The sequence below is a fragment of the Arachis stenosperma genome, chromosome 6 (genome assembly GCF_014773155.1).
Source record: "Arachis stenosperma cultivar V10309 chromosome 6, arast.V10309.gnm1.PFL2, whole genome shotgun sequence".
NCBI lineage: Eukaryota > Viridiplantae > Streptophyta > Magnoliopsida > Fabales > Fabaceae > Arachis > Arachis stenosperma.
Genome location: NC_080382.1, coordinates 14343704 through 14360468, shown reverse-complemented (window position 1 = coordinate 14360468; position 16765 = coordinate 14343704). Strand labels below are relative to the sequence as shown.

Below are 16765 nucleotides of genomic sequence, written 5' to 3'. Positions count from 1 at the left end.
ATTATCTTTTGAATAAAAATATTTTTATTATTTTTTTCTTTTTTATCACAATCTTCTATTTTTCATTACTACTAAAAGCTTTTTTCTTTCCCTCTTTACTTTTTCCATTCTTTATATTTGTCAGATTTTTTTACGTTCTAACAACAACAATTATATAACTATTGTCTTTTAAAGCTCAAGTAAATTAATCAAACAAATTAACAAATTAACACAATAAAAAAAAATTAGTTTAATATAGCAACCAAACAACAATGATAGTCGGTAGAGATGACAACGATAAAGATGAAAAAAACCGTGTAGTGACAACACCACTACCGTCGCCTACTTCTTCCGCATTATTGCATCTAACTTCTCTCTTCTTCATCTAGTCTCTCTCTAATCCATTAATCAGAATAGTAATCATAGCCAATACTTTTTACCCTTCATGTCAAAAAATAGTATGTGAACTTGTTGGGATTGACCGAACCTACAAAGAAAGGGCGCAAGTCCAGGTTTGGTGCAGGGTTTGAGAGGAGAAGAGGCAAGAGAGGAGAATGTTGGAGGTGCAGTGTCAGGGAGGAAGTTAGAAGAAAGGAAGAGATAAAAGATATTGTGAGCTTCATTGAAACAGTAGACATTGCAGAATAAGTGGATGATGGTGGCAAGGTTGTGGTTGGAGGACGAAGGGGGGAGGCGGGAGAGGCATAGGGTAGAGGAGAGGCAGGAGGTTCGGATGGCAACGAGGGAAAGGCAGGTACGTCCGACGAGGTCAGGCGAGGCGGGAGAGAGAAGGGCAATGAATTTGGAAACTGATGATGGTGAGTGAAAATGAGAGTATTTTTGTCTAAAAATTAGAGAAATGAGATTTTAAAATTAAGTTGAATCTTAGGTACGAATTCGAATATAAGAAAAAGTGGGAGATGAATAAAATTTTCGGCCTAAACTTTACGAACCAAAATCATACTTTAACCCTTAAATGTTTCATGGCATCTCACAAATATGACAAACCAAGATCTAATTTGTTGTGAATTTGATTTTCATTTAAGAGACTGCCACGGATAATAACTAAAGGAATAAACACGCAATCTAATTCTTTTTCGTTATGAAAAAAGACAAAACGATTTCTAAACATAAAAAAAGTCAAATCGATCATTGTCTCTGAAAGTCGTGAGAATAGTGAGAATTAGTTCTTTCATTTTGTACTCCGTTAATTCCTAACGAACTCTATCTACGTTAAATATTAAATTGATATAGTGATCATTGAATGTTTTAATTTGCTATCACTTCCGAATTAGTAAACCACAAGATCTATTGGCGAAGTTTTGTTGGGGCAATAGGAGCCGCCTCCCCCCCTCCCAAAAGCTTTTGGAAGTAGTTTTATATATAAGAAAAATAAATTAGTTCAATTGGTTAAAATGTTATGCTTTCAATTTATATATTTGGGTTTAACACCCATCTTTACCATTTTTAAAATTTTTTTTTTTTTGCATGCATATATTTAAATCAATATTACACTAAATTACACTAAACTTTTTTTATTTTATTAAAAATTTAAGATTTTATTTTGTTGTATTATATTATTTGATTGTAATGAAAATAATACTAAAAATAATTAGTCTTGAGACTTTTGAGAGATAAATATTATCAAAAATAAAATTAATCTTTTAAAATATTACAAAATAATTTATAAGTAGTAATCATTTTTGTATAATTTAAATGAAAAATCAGTTTTTTGAAAAGAAAAATCAGTTTTTAGATTAAAAAAAATAATTTTTTAAATAAACATAAATTTTTATGGGTAAAAATTATTTTTTTTTCAAGTAAAAAGTAATTAATTTTTTAAAATTGACTTTTTATTTAAAATCAAATGGGTTTGTTAATTTAAACAAAACTTTTTTAAGGAAAATCAGCTTTATTTTTTTAGTTAACTTTAACTATATGTAATCCTTTATTTTAATTAATAAATTTAAAAATAAAATAATTATATTTATAATTTTTATTTTAATATAAATACTATTATATTATTTTTTATTAAGATTTTGAACTGAACTCCTCTAAAAATTTCTTTCAAATTTCACCACTGCAATTTACTACTATATTAGTTAGGACCGATTATTCCCAATTGTTTAAGAGCTTAAACTGACTTTTGGATTTATTAAAAATCGAACTTTTGACCTTTTAGATTTAGAGCTCTAATACCATGTCATGATATCACTCATCCCAAAAACTTTATCTGATGGAAAAAGGTAACACTAATAGTTATATCTTTAATACTCCCTAAACCTTCATTGTACAAATATTCTATTAGTTCCTAATATTTCCCTTTATGTATTTATTGATATTATAAAACTTTTATTTATATCCTAAGAAAATGATAATGTCACTCCTAATTTTTATATTGTCATTTTTTAGTTGGATTAATTGTCAAATTGGTTCTCAAAGATTGTACGATCGTCATTTTTATCCACAAATAATTTTTTTAATCAAATTAGTCGCCAAAAGATTTAACATAAGTCGCGTTGGTCTTTCCGTTAATTATTTAACCCATTCCATTAACATTATTCGTGTAGCGTTAAGTGAAACGACGCCGTTTGTGATAATAGTGGGTTATGCTTAAAACAACGTCGTTTCTTACTTCCTGAGCCCCCATTACTCTTCACTCAAAACAAACAAAAAGAAGAGGAAGAATCGACGATCGTAGGAACAGCGGAGGCACTCCTTCATCGGCAACGCTTCACCAACTGCAATTGCGCTTGGGCGGGTCGGTCTCTAGGTCACCGTTGCTTGGGCGTCTCGGGCTCGGTCTTCTCCTCCCAGTCAAGAGAAACAGAGAGAAAAGATGAAGAATCGACGATCATTGGAAGAGCGGAGGTGTTGTCATCGGCTAAAATCATGTTTCTTGATAAATTAGTATTACCCACATGCATTATTTATAATAATTGATTTGTTTCCCTAGCCTTGTACAAAAGCTTTATACCTGACGAGCATAGTTAAATTGGTCAAATTATTCTGCACATATCCATGGATTAAAATTAATGAGCATAGTCATGGGTAATATTATTTCTTTGGTCATCACAATCTATCGTCACTTAAATTTAAAAAAAGTAAGAATACTGAATAACAAAGCACAAAAAACAAAAAAACAAAGCACACAAATTTTAATCAACTTGTAACAAATTAACTAAATAAGAAAAAGAATCAATCAAAACCCTAACATTACCACCATGCACCAGCAAAAAAAAAAAAACCAACCTAAAACTCATTGAAGGAAATATTGATTATCTCTCTCGCAGATGACAATGCCTTCTACGACGGTGCGATGGTAGCCTCTCATGCATAACGAACGCAATCACACTACTCACTGCGTCGCCGATGATAGCACCGTCTTCTTCCCTTTGATCGGAGCTTTGTCGTCTTCTTTCTTCGTTCTTTGAGTGGTTAAAGAATAGAGAGTGATTGAGTGAAGCTGTAAATGGAAGGAGATGAAGCTCCACTAAATGCTAAAAGACGTCGTGTTTGAACCAGGAACTTATAATAATTAAAATGGCATCGTTTTAATGTCACTATTAGTAACTTAACGATCCATGTCGCCAAATGTTAACGGAATATGTTAACCCATTGATAGAAGGACCAATGCGATTGATTTTAAATTATTCGGAGACTAATTTCATTAAAAAATTATTTGGAAACGATTTTAAAAAATGACTTATCTTTTAAGGATCAATTTGACTATTAACTCTTTCTTAATTCTTATGTGTTTTTTTTTTTTTTTGGTATTGTATTTGGTATGAATTTATATAAAAAAAAGGTGCCATTGTCTATCATCATCTCTCTATATTCTATAATATTCAACAACATTGTTTTTGGGCTGGAAATAATATATATTCAACAAAATCGTTTCTGGAAACGAACGGGGAGAGGGTAAAAAGAGAAGAATGAATGACATCCTAAACGACCCGTTAACGAAAATTTTTTGGGCTAAGCCCAATAAGCAAAAGCATAGTAAGCAAAAGCCCAATAAGCCCAAGGTTTGGGAGCGATGAGTGTTTTATTTGAATGGTGTGTGTAAATGAAAGTTATGATTAAACCAATGGCTCAGCAAGTGAGCATCATCTTCTCTAACTCGCTTCTTCCTCCCTCCACAACCACCACCACCACTTCCTCTTCCATTTCCGCTTCCAGGCTCCGACCAAGACCCTCCTCCTCCTCTTCTTTTTCTTCATCCTCACCACTTCCACCTCCAGGTAACTTCATTACTATTGCTTTCAATTTTTCTTTCTTTCTTTCTTTCCTCCTCCTCTTCTTTTTCTTTTTTAGTTTGTTGAGTGCAATTGCAATGCAATAGTTACTGGCTAGGGTTCAAATGGTGTTCTATAGAATGAAAGCATCATGTTTCTTGTTCTTAACAAAGAGGTAAGTAGCGACTTTCAAGACTCGAGGCAATTTGATTTCAAGAATGAAGTCAAAAGATTGGTACACCTCGTGGATCATCAACTTTAGCACATTTAATTCCGTGAAACCAAATCTTGGATTTAGGTTTTATTATCATTTTCTCTGAACTGATATTTTAGACAAAAGAAGGAATATTAGCAGAATTTCATATTTATAATAGATTTTTTTTTCTCATTTGGTTGATACATTTGCTGATTAATAGTTATCACTTAATATACTTTCATACGTGCTCATTAATAATTTAGATTCTGCTCATTTATAGTGTGGATTCAGTTTTAATTCGTATTTAGTGATAAAATATAGTACTATTCCGCAGCTATTTATTTATAGGGTGTTTTAATTGTAGCATTATCAAATAATTTTGAGAACTGTTGTAAAGTCCAGTAGTTGTTGATCACTCAGAACATAAAGATTTGATACCGTTATACCTTGCAACTGTGAGCTTGGTTAATCTTGAAGCACGTGTTCCACACTTTCAGATATATGTAGTATTTAACACATTTATAAAGCAGTAATAAAAATTAGAAGAGAGAAAAAAAATGCACCAAGAAAGAGATATATAAGATGCACTTAGAGTTTGTTAGTCAAGTTCACTCATCACTCATACTTTTCACTATTTTGCAATATTTGTATGGTGAAAAATTATTATTAAACCAATGGCTGCTGCTAATATAGGAATCGGAATCAGAATCGGAACTCAACGATTCACCTTTATCTCCTCCAACGTGATTCTTACTCCCTGCACCACTTCCAGTTCCAGGCTCCAAGTCAAAGCCTCATCATCACCTCCTCCAGGTCGCTTTATTATTAGTTTTTTCTATTTTCCGATTGGTTGTTGAATGCAATGCAATTGCTATGCATATATGCTCTATGTGAGTTGGATACTAAAGGAACTACTAATTAATTAAATTCATCACTTTGTTTGTTGAGTAACGCAATGTAATCCATGAAGTATAAATGAAAAGTGGTGCTGATAGTGGGAATTATATTGGTCCATATCATACTTATACACAATAGAAAAGCGTTTGTTGGAATTAACAAGTTCAAGGAATATGTCATATATATTATTCTAATTTATTGGGTTATATACAGTTTTATGTTATTTTATTTTTTAAATGTTCCTCTTAAAGTAAGAACCCAATATTTTAGTTGTTTTCTATACTCTTAAAATTTAGATAACCAAAGTTGACAGTCGAATTTACTTGTTCTCTTTCTTATGTTCTTATTATTACAGGAAAAGGGGTTGAGAATTTGGTGATTATAGGTTCAGGGCCTGCAGGGTACACAGCTGCAATATATGCAGCACGTGCCAATTTGAAGCCTGTGGTGTTTGAAGGGTACCAAGTTGGTGGTGTTCCTGGGGGGCAGCTCATGACTACCACTGAAGTTGAGAATTTCCCTGGATTTCCAGATGGGATTACTGGACCTGACCTCATGGAAAGGTTTCATTTGATAAAAAGACATAACGAATGAACAAAACTAACTTAACATCATAACTGTCACTCATGTTCTTTTGTAATTCAGTTACATTAAGTCCACATAGATTTTCTCACTATATAGGATGCGAAATCAAGCCGAACGTTGGGGTGCAGAATTGTATCAGGAAGATGTTGAAGCTGTTGATGTGAAAAGTAGCCCTTTCACCATCCAAAGTACTGATCGGAAGGTGACATGTTTGTTTAAATGCAAGTTGGTTTGTGATTATGACTGCACAGAATATTGATATGTTTTTGAATACGTTCTTTTAGAATGATCTGAGTTAGAATACAGCTACTTGTTTTTGCCACAAATAGGGTTAACAAATTCTATGTAGATAATCATTTATTGATTATCATGGTCAATTTGGTGATATGGTGATAAACCATAGAGATTATTGAAATTATAGAATACCTGCTGAAATAATAGTCATTAAATGTGTTACACTCTCATCAAATTTACTCATTTTATTCACTGGTGTTTATTTAGATGGAAAGTTGTTTTTGTTGTTGTAGTTATATAAGGTGTTCTTGATTGTATTATACTCCAGGTTAAGTGCCATGCGGTCATTTTCGCCACTGGAGCTAATGCAAAAAGGCTAGGACTACCCCGAGAAGAGGAGTTTTGGAGTCGAGGAATAAGTGCGTGTGCAATTTGTGATGGAGCATCACCACTCTTTAAAGGTCAAATTCTTGCTGTTGTTGGAGGTGGTGATACAGCTACAGAGGAAGCATTGTACTTGACTAAATATGCTAGTCATGTTCACTTACTAGTTCGTCGCCATGAACTAAAAGCTTCCAAAGCTATGCAAGATAGGTATGTTGGATCAGTATTTCCCAGTTTTTGTAATCTTGTTACATAGTAGTTATTAATGCACAACTAATTATTCAAATGTTTGATACTCAAGTTTTCAACTCCTGAATGTTTGTTCAAGAAGGTTGATTATCTCAAATGTTTTCAGAGTGTATAACAATCCGAATGTCACCGTGCACTTCAATACAGAGGCCGTTGATGTTGTGAGCAATAATTCAGGACAGATGTCTGGCATTTTAGTCAGAAAGGTTGATACTAAGGAGGAATCTGTACTTGATGCAAAAGGGCTATTTTATGGCATAGGTCATTCACCAAATAGCCAACTTTTGGAAGGCCAAGTTGAGCTTGACCAGTCAGGTTACATACTTGTTGAAAAGGGTTCTGCAAAAACTTCAGTTGACGGTGTATTTGCTGCTGGAGATGTTCAGGTAATCTGATAGAGCTGTTTATTTAATAACATTAATGCTAAAAAAAATGTAAAGTATATTCCTTTAAGGAAATACGGGAAGAGGAGAAGGAAACCATTTGACCAAGTTTATATCATATGCATTATACCATTTTCTTAAAAGTGATTTTCTCCTCCTTTTATTCATTTAAATCTTCTTGGAAAGGTGTGATGAAGAGAAGTCTATGGTACAGATTCTGCCATTGCAAGTGTTCTAGTAGGGAGCAGCAATTTGATCTTTCCCCTTAAAATAGATTTGGTTGCTGTTAATACCAACTCAGGCCATGTGTATAAATTATGAATTAGAAACATTTCAGAGATTATTTTCTTCATATATCTTGTGTTTGATTTGACCATTTGTTTAGAGTAGCTAGTAAGTAGTAACTTCTGTAGGAATTCTAGTAAATTTGTTCCTTCTAATTCTCATAGGACCATGAATGGAGGCAAGCAATAACTGCTGCTGGATCTGGATGTATTGCTGCTTTATCATCTGAGAGATATCTCGTGAGCAAAGGTCTTCTTGTAGAGTTCCATCAGGTATTGGAATGAGCCCCATTTCAAGTCTTAGTTATTCTCTTCCTTATATATAGTGGTACATAGTCAGTTTCGTATCTCTTTAGTTTATTGATTCTAATCCTTATAAGTCCTAAATGGCACTTGCAATTTCTTTATGTAGATTTGGAAAATCTCTTTAGCTGATAAGTTGCAAATAAATGTTTAGAAATTTAAGTCATTTGTCGTCAACTTTGAATACTTAAACTCTATTCACCATGCACCATATTCCACTGTGAATCTCATCCTTACAAATTTGATTGCTTGTAATAGCCTCAAACTGAAGAGGTCAAGAAGGAACTTACAGAAAAGGATGTTGAAGAGGGCTTTGATATAACACTTACAAAGCATAAGGGACAGGTAGGATAATAAGATTAGTCTTAGCATTGGTTACATTCAATCAAATCCCTTTCCTTTTTAATCTATTGGTTGTAATTTATGCATTTCTTTTGCTTTTCTTGTATGATTTCCTTTCTACAGTATGCTCTAAGAAAATTGTACCATGAAAGTCCAAGGCTTATATGTGTATTATATACGTCACCAACATGTGGTCCATGTAGGACACTCAAGCCAATTCTTGGCAAGGTAAGTGAGAAAATGAGATGTTATAAAGTTATTTCATGATCTTTAAATTTGGTGTCATAATAGTTGTCAGCATTGTGGACATCTGAGATAATGTGTATTCACTTATTAGCAATGTTCATTTTCCCACCTTGACATCTGGCATAGCAGGTAATCGATGAGTATGATAACAATGTACATTACATTGAAATTGATATAGAGGAAGATCCAGAAATAGCTGAAGCAGCCGGAATAATGGGTACACCATGTGTGCAGTTCTTCAAAAATAAGGAGTTGCTGAGGTTGGTTTTATTTTTATCTTTCTTACTCTTATTTTGTTTCACTATTTTCTCCTTATAGTTATGCACGTGTTGCAAGACTAGTTATTGTTACCGTCATAATGCGTTCATGATTATCATCAATTACTGCTAATTTATTTTGTACTTGAACTGCACCTAAGAGCTGATGGAGGTACTATATAGTTGTGTTGTTTACTTTTTGTCCTTGATGATTTCGAAAAGCTTAAAAAATATCCCCCAAGTTTAATTTGTTTGAAACTTTTCGAAAACATCCGGATCAAAAAGTATACTTTACCTATTTTTATTATTTATTTGTTTGTTGGTTCTGCATTGTTATGGCATGAAATTGCTTGAGACATGTTGCTATATACTCCAAAATGAAAAACCTTTGGAAGAAGTCATGTTATGACGTGTGTTATTAGAGACTAAGAGGTCATTGTTGCATATTTGCTAATTGGTTGTACTTTTACACTGATTTTACAGGACTGTCCCTGGGGTCAAAATGAAGAAAGAATACAAAGAATTCATTGAAACAAATAGATAGAAGTAGTAAAAAAGATTGGAGGTTGATTCCCTCATTCCATGATTCAATTTTGTTTTTCCAAATTGATCAGCTTATTAATGCTGTCAATTTTGACAAGCCATACCTAGTCCTTGAAGTAATTAGCAGAGTCCTCCTGTACAAGTATAGTTGCCAATCACTGCCATACTTTTGGTTGTTCAGTGTTTTTTCTTTTTGGATTCACAGGGTGTAAGATACATACTTCACAGTCATATGGTGAATGAATGAAGCTTGTATAGGTTTTCGCCATATCATAGTCCAAACTGAACTTTTCATTGATCCACTTCTTTTTAATACCCAAATGAATATTACTTGAGATTTTACATCAAGTGTTAGAACTTGGAATTAATTTTCCCCTTTAGTAGTCCAAACTGAACTTTTCATTGATCCACTTCTTTTTAATACCCAAATGAATATTACTTGAGATTTTACATCAAGTGTTAGAACTTGGAATTAATTTTCCCCTTTAGGTTCTCTATACTCACATTAAAGGAATATACATTCGTTCACTTGTTCACCATTGAATGGGATGCGGAATAATAACAAGATGTGTATCGACGTAATATACGAGGTAAAATAAGGACTGCCAACCCAATCCTCGACAATTCTTTCGAAGAATAACGAGGCCTTTAGAAAAAAAAAAAAAAAAAATCACTTTTGGCTCTTGATATTTTTTTTCATGAGATAAATTAGCCTGACGTCAATAATTTATCTCTGAGATTAACGGAACATGAATATGTGGTACGGTAAAATAGTCATATTTCTTTTAAGTGCCTGTTTGGATTGACATATTAATAAATTATCTAACTCGGTTTTTGATAATTTTTTAAAAATATAACTTTGTATTTTAATTGCGCAGAACATGAGCAATCATAAGGATTTGTTTGGACACTATTCTCGAAAAAAATCTTTTTATCTATTAATTATGTTTGGGTAAAATAAGATAAAAATACTTTTTTGTTCATTTATTATGTGAAAAATATCTTTTTTTAGGAAAAAAGATCCTTTAAAAAAAATATAAATTGTAACTTCTCAAAAAAAGATGTTTTTTTTATTTTTCTAATATTTTTACTTTTACTATTAGAAATTTGTCAAACACACTAAAATAAAAAAAAATCTTTTTTATTGAAAAAATATTTTTTTTATCGATTTAATAGCACCCAAACAAACACTAAATACCTTTTCCTCCTTCCTCCTTGTGTAGAACCCTAACTATGCTACCACCATGAGCCATGAAGATCATTCTTTAGAAACTAAGAGTTGCACTCTGCTGCAAAAAAAAAAAAAAAAAAATTCATGTCTCCAAAATGTCATTATGGCATTTATGCGATTTTCTTCCAATCTTGTACAAAACTTAACCCAGATAGATTTTTCTTGGAATTTCTTAATTACAATATAAGTATTGATTTATAATTTTTGTATGAAGTTGATTTTTTTTATACTTTTAAATTTGAAAATTTTATATAATTCCTGTATTTTTACTTTTACGATCAAAATTTTAAATTTTCAGGCACTCTCACATGGCAAGAATTTCAAGTGGCTAGATGTATTAGTTTAAGAAAATATTGACAAGGACATCACTTCTAAAAATATTATTTTAATGAAAAAGAAATTGAAGGAGGTAGAACGTAAAATAAAGGAGTTAGATATGAAATTAAATTTGAAAAATCAAAACTGAATGTTACTTCAAATGTTTTAGACTTAAAATTTTGCATATAATTAATATCATAATTGCCTTAGCCTTTAGGACATGTCCTAGATAGTTGTCATAACTTTAGTTTTGACATTTTGTGATAATTATATTATTTTGTAATACTTTTAAAATGTAACTAGACTTGTGTAAGATTATATTTTATGTTAATGAATTTGTTATCATTTTAATCTGAAATGATATTGTATTAAAAAAAATTAGATTATACTACAAATGTATAATCACATGTTTTGATGGATGAATATATAAAAATTTGGGTATACGATAATTGTAAACTAAATCCAAAATATATATTTTATCAATCTGAAAAAAGTCTCTACAATATGATTTTTATATGTGCTATGTGATCGTAAAGATGGAACTATAAGCACAATCCAAAATAGTTCCATAATATATTATAATAAACCTAGCCCTAGCATTAAAGTATGATTGTTTGTGCAGTAGCAAAATAATATGTCTCTAAATTACTGGTTGTTTAACTTATATACTAGCTAATAAGTTTACAACTATTAATGAACCAAAAGATAATTAATTGAGTTCATAAAATACATATGACTCTTTATTTATAGTGTAAGAATCGCGAATTAATTAACGTAAAATAATAATAATTTAATTGCCCATAATAGAATCCAAAAATTTAGAATATTAATTAGAAAATTTAAATATGATATTTGGACTCAATAGATTTTTCTGAGTCGGAAAATGTAATTTTCTTCGAAAAATCGCATAAAAACGCGAACCGGTCAATTAACCGGCAGTACCGGCTTAACTCGGTCCAGTCTGTGCGAGAATAATAAAAACAGTAGAAAATCTTAGGATATTTAGAATTGAAAACTGGGCATTAATTTTAAAGGTTTGGCCCGAAATTAAACCAAACAAGCCAAAATCGCTAATGGGTTGGACCGGATCTAAGTTGGGCCCAAGCCCAACATTATAAAAGTCTACTGAGTGGCCATTTCAGCTGAGTAAATTCCCAAAATGGTCCCTCAGATTGAGCCCGTGCACCAATGTTACCCCTGACTTTCAAAATGCTCTAATTGCACCCTTCAGATTGAGCTCCATTCGAAATCCTAGTCCTTCCACCCAATTCCGGCATGACTCAGCAGCCGGAGCGCTGAGCTGGCAGTTTATGGTCCACGTAGGCAGGCTTAAACGGCTAGCTGATATGGAGTATCATCAAAGAATCCCCGAATTAGTCCCTGGTAACAATTATAAACCCTAAAGTTGTTCTTCCCTCTTCCTCTGTGAATTAGTTCGCCGTCCAGGTCAAGCTCTTCGGCTTCTACCCTCTGCTGAGTCTGAATATTGTTAGATTTTGTTCTCTTATTCTTCTTCTTCGTCCTCTCCCGCCATGAGTGACAGTCACGCTTCTCGAACGTCGAATCGCTCATCTGTGACCGGAAACTGGAAAGAAAACAATGTGCGTAGCCGGCGTTCAGCAGTTCCAGAGTGGTGTGGTTGTGGGTGCAGGCCTGTCCTTCGGTGGTCAGGGACGAAGAGTCATCCTAATAAGCCGTTCTTCGGGTGTCCGAATTATAACGTGAGTGCATTTACTCGCTGAAATTTCTAGTGTTGGTTAGTTGAGGTAGTTGTTTGATAAGGTTGATGCATATTTGCAGACCAGTGGAAAGAATTGGTGTGGGTTATTTGTCTGGACAGATTCTGTAGAGGATGAGGTGCCGCTGAAGTCTGATGAAGAAGATGAGCATGGTGGGATGAAGATGAACATTGCATGGAAGGTGGGCAAACTGGAAGCAGATGTGAGAAATGTAAAACTGATGGTCCAAGTGCTTGGTTTAGGGGTATTCGTGTTATTTGTGTTTGTGTTGATGTTACTGTTGAAGGTTTGATTAGTCTCAGAACTGAAACATAGAACCAGTGTAATCCAGTTTATGAACAATGTAATTGACATTAGATTGTTTTTGATATATTGAATGAGTATTTGGTCTTGTTTTTGTAAATATAATTGATCACCCAATTATGTTATGGATAAGCAACAATAGCGAAAGCTTACATAAGGCATAATTCATAACTGAATGACAATAACACTAGTTCATATAAAATTCTACAATAATGCATTGATCACAATAACAAGCAAAAAAATACTGAGCATTGTTTCAGCTAGATTCCAGCAACTTAGTTAGTATTTAAAAGTTGCAGAAGTGTCTATGAATCACAATCACCATGACCAAACAAAAAAGACAAAGATAATTGTTTCACAAAATATCACAAACTATCAGAATTTCAACCTAAAGCTATGAACATAATCATTTCTTTCTTGGCGGTTTGAACCCTGGGGTGGGCATAAACTTGAGGAAGTTGGCCAACGTGCTGCAGTTGCCTCACTAGCTCCCTCCATTGGATTGAATGATGCAGAGGCAATTGGAGTGGGTGACCTTCTTCTAAGTGGCAGTTTCTCAGGTCTTGTAGGTGACTTCCTCTTTTGTTCATTCTCCTGCAATGCAGACAGTAATAAGGCTTAAAAAATAAGATGATTGTCAAATAATAAAAATACATTACATGAAGCATTATTAAACACAATACCTTTTGGGAGTTTTCAGCTTCAGAGTATGAGGGCTAAGACAAATCAATCTCAGCCTGCTAGACATCCACTTCCACAAGAGTGGCAGGAGCAGGGGCAGATGCAGTAGCAGTAGCAGACGTTGTTGTAGTTCCAGAGCCTGTAGCAATAGCAGAGGCACTTTCAGCTTGAGGTGCATTAGAAGTAGTTATTGTAGCTGACGCAGAGGCAGTTGCAGTGACATTCTGAGCAGCAGCCTTAGGGTCTTTAGCAGCAGCCTCCGCAGCTTTCTTCTCCTCAGCCTCTGCAGCTTCAGCAGCCTTCTTCTTCTCATACCCTCTTTTTGTATGACCTTTCTGCAAGCAATACTTGCAAGTGAATGGTCATAGCTGTCTCTTCAGAGTGGTGGTTGGCTTTGATTTCTTGCTAGACTGACCCCTTTCATCTGCATCCTTCCTCCTCTTGGTTTGGAGTTGTCCCGGTTTCCTCTTAACCAAAGGTGCCAGTGGTCTATTGTTCTCAAATCTTTCCCATAATTGTTGTCCAGGTAAAGGATTTATGTGGTGGGAGTAAGTGGCTTTGTACGACTCCATTGTGACGAGCTTGTGGCAGAAATCCTCTGGCCACTTGTTCACTCTAGCAATAGCAGCACATGCGTGAACACATGGGATTCCTGCAACACCATAATCAGCAATAACAATTGGGTGCATAGTTAATTAGATTCACTAGGCAGACTACTTAAATAATTAAGTAACAGTTAAATACATTATCTGTTAGCATCCAAAACTGACAAGTACATAGCTTTTTCCCCAAATCCACTACATGGTGTGTAGGGTGTCCATGTACCTCGAACTTCTCGTATCCGGTGTCTCCAGCCCAGATTGGTTGCCATTGCTTAGATTCCTTCCTCAGCTTCTCCAGTCTACTCTTGATCACTGGGGGAAGTATCCCCACATAATTATCCAGCTTCACTTTATTTTTGGCCATCGTCCTCATTACGAACATCCTAACCTCTTCCAGTAGTGTGATTATAGGCTTCCTCCTAGCTTCCTTAATATTTGCGTTGAATACCTCGCACGCATTGTTACATATTGAGTCTAACTTTGGATTGTGACTGAACTGAGATCTTGTCCAAGAATGTGTTGGCCATTTTTCTAGGTATGCCCATGCCTCCGGATTAAGCCGCTTCAACTTTTTCCTATGTTCCCTGAATTCCTCAAAGGTTGTGGCTCGTGCACAATCCCACAGCAAGCCTCTTAGCTCCAGATCTTTCCATTACTTGTTAAAATTCCTCTACAAATGCCATACACAGAAACGGTGATGCACATTGGGCATCACCTCCTGTACAGCATTTATGAGGCCCTGCAACATAGAGTGGATGCAAATAATAATTAACTCAGATACAACAGAGACAAGTTTATATAATACACAGTCATATTTTCACCATAATAGACCCTGACTTTTTATATTTTCACCATAATATTCCCTGAGTTTGTATTAAACACACCATAATTGTCCCTAACTTTTGCTATCGTGCATCTAAAGTAGTCCTTCTCATAAATCAGCAAACCTCTTACACGATCCAATATATCATAATATAGTGAAGGCAACCAAACAGGAAACTAAATCAAAAGGGATTAGCAGCCATGTACCTTTTGCATATCAGAAATGAAACACCAACCATGTGTCTTGTAATCTCCCAAATCTGCGCGCAATAGTTTCAGGAACCATTTTCAGTTGGCAGTATTTTCAACTTCCACAATTGCCCATGCAATGACGTATATGTGGTGGTTTGCATCCTGCGCAACAGCTGATAGAATCTGCCCTCCAAAGACATTTTTCAAGAAAGCACCATCAAGTCCAATGAGTGGACGACATCCTGCTTTAAATCCATTCTTGCAGCCACTTAAACACACATACATTTTCTCAAATATGACATCACCGTTTGGCTGTGGGATGGTGCAAATTTGTACAGTTGAACCCAGGTTGGTCTTCAGCAGTGTCTCTCCATAGTCTTTCACCATCGCATACTGTGCCTCTTCATCACCATATACAAGGTTTCTAGCATCAGATAGTGCCCTTGAGATCGAGTTCCTATTCAATGACAGATCATACTTGGTCTTGAAGAAGGTGTTTGCATCACAATGCCTGAAGTTGGGATACTTTCTAACTTTCTTCACCAGCTTACTAGCAACCCAGTTACGATTGGCTGCTCTGTTCTTATCCTCCATTGCACAGCTATGATCATCTCTGAAAGTCTTCACTTGCCAACAAGTATCGTCTCGGTCCTTGGAAGCAAAGATAACCCAACTACATTCCTTCACCTTGCAAACTGCCCTAAGCCTCTTCCTATCATTTTTATTGAATCGAATACGCCTTCCCTCCTGGATGGTGTACTCCCTAACAACCTCTTTAAAATCCCACTTGGTGTTAAACTTCATTTCAACCTCTAAGTGAATCTCCCCGAACCTAGCCCCCTCCCTAAAAACTGGAAACACCTCATCAAACTCGGTCTCCTCTGCTAATTCGTCTTCATAATTGGGTGGGATTTTCATCTCTAATGAATGCCAAGAGTTGGCATCATCAGAATCGGTCCCAAGATCGTATGCATCATAATCATCATTCTTATCAGTTCCTACTTTCCCAAAATTCACTTCAACATCAGAATTAATCTCCACAAAAGCATCGTCATCAACACAAATCTTCTCCTTCATCTTATTCTTTCCCTTACCCTTATCCTGTGAATCACTCTTATTACTTGTTTTCTTCTTACCCTTTACCTTACGTGAAGGAACAGGGTCCGCAACACATGAATCAGATGAGCTGTCTTTCCTTACTGGTTTATAGGGCTCATCTTCTGAACTATCATCAGAGTTAGAGGACTCCTCATCAGAGGACATTAACATCACTGGGATCTTGCTACCCTGCCCCCTTTTCTGAGCCTTTGTGCCTCCTATCCCAGTGGCAGACCTCAGGCAATACCTCCTATGAACTTTTGTTTGATTTGGTTTCGGGGTGTTTTTCGCCTTCTTTTTAAGTTTTTGTTCAATCGGCACCTTAACAGATGCTTTAACCCTTTCCTCCCTAGGTCGACTCACATTAGCAGTAGGATTTTTTTCATTATTTGGCCTAGCACCATCGTGTGGGGCAGCTGCAACATTTTCCTTAGCTTGCGTCCCAAGGTCCCTTACTTGATCATCAATATATACCATCACCTCCTTCCCTTCTATCAGTTCAGGTGACGAAACCTCATGTTCAATGTAGATATCAACAAGACCCGCATTCTGTGAACCTATCTCACACATCTCTCTTAGGTCTGCATCACTGTTTAACTTCCTTAATCCCTCCCCTATGCTCTTTCCAGGTACAAGCCACCAAAATTCCTTCATTCTGT

The 16765-nt window shown here is 34.9% G+C and overlaps 1 protein-coding gene across 2 annotated transcripts; it reads left to right on the top strand.

Moving 5' to 3' along the window:
• Nucleotides 1-4062: 4062 nt before the first annotated feature.
• On the top strand, nt 4063-9462 carry LOC130932845 (thioredoxin reductase NTRC). 2 transcript variants are annotated; one of them, XR_009067537.1, is made up of 11 exons: nt 4063-4223; nt 5107-5226; nt 5666-5873; nt 5992-6097; nt 6458-6723; nt 6869-7148; nt 7595-7702; nt 7991-8077; nt 8198-8302; nt 8499-8580; nt 9061-9462. XR_009067537.1 is itself a non-coding variant. In XM_057862279.1 (11 exons), exons 1-11 carry the CDS (start codon nt 4070-4072, stop codon nt 9119-9121), a joined length of 1626 nt encoding a protein of 541 aa, XP_057718262.1. In that variant the 5' UTR covers nt 4063-4069; the 3' UTR covers nt 9122-9462. The 2 variants fall into 2 exon arrangements, 1 of the variants encoding a protein (XP_057718262.1); XM_057862279.1 differs by having other exon boundaries at nt 8450-8580.
• The last annotated feature ends 7303 nt before the right edge of the window (nt 9463-16765 follow it).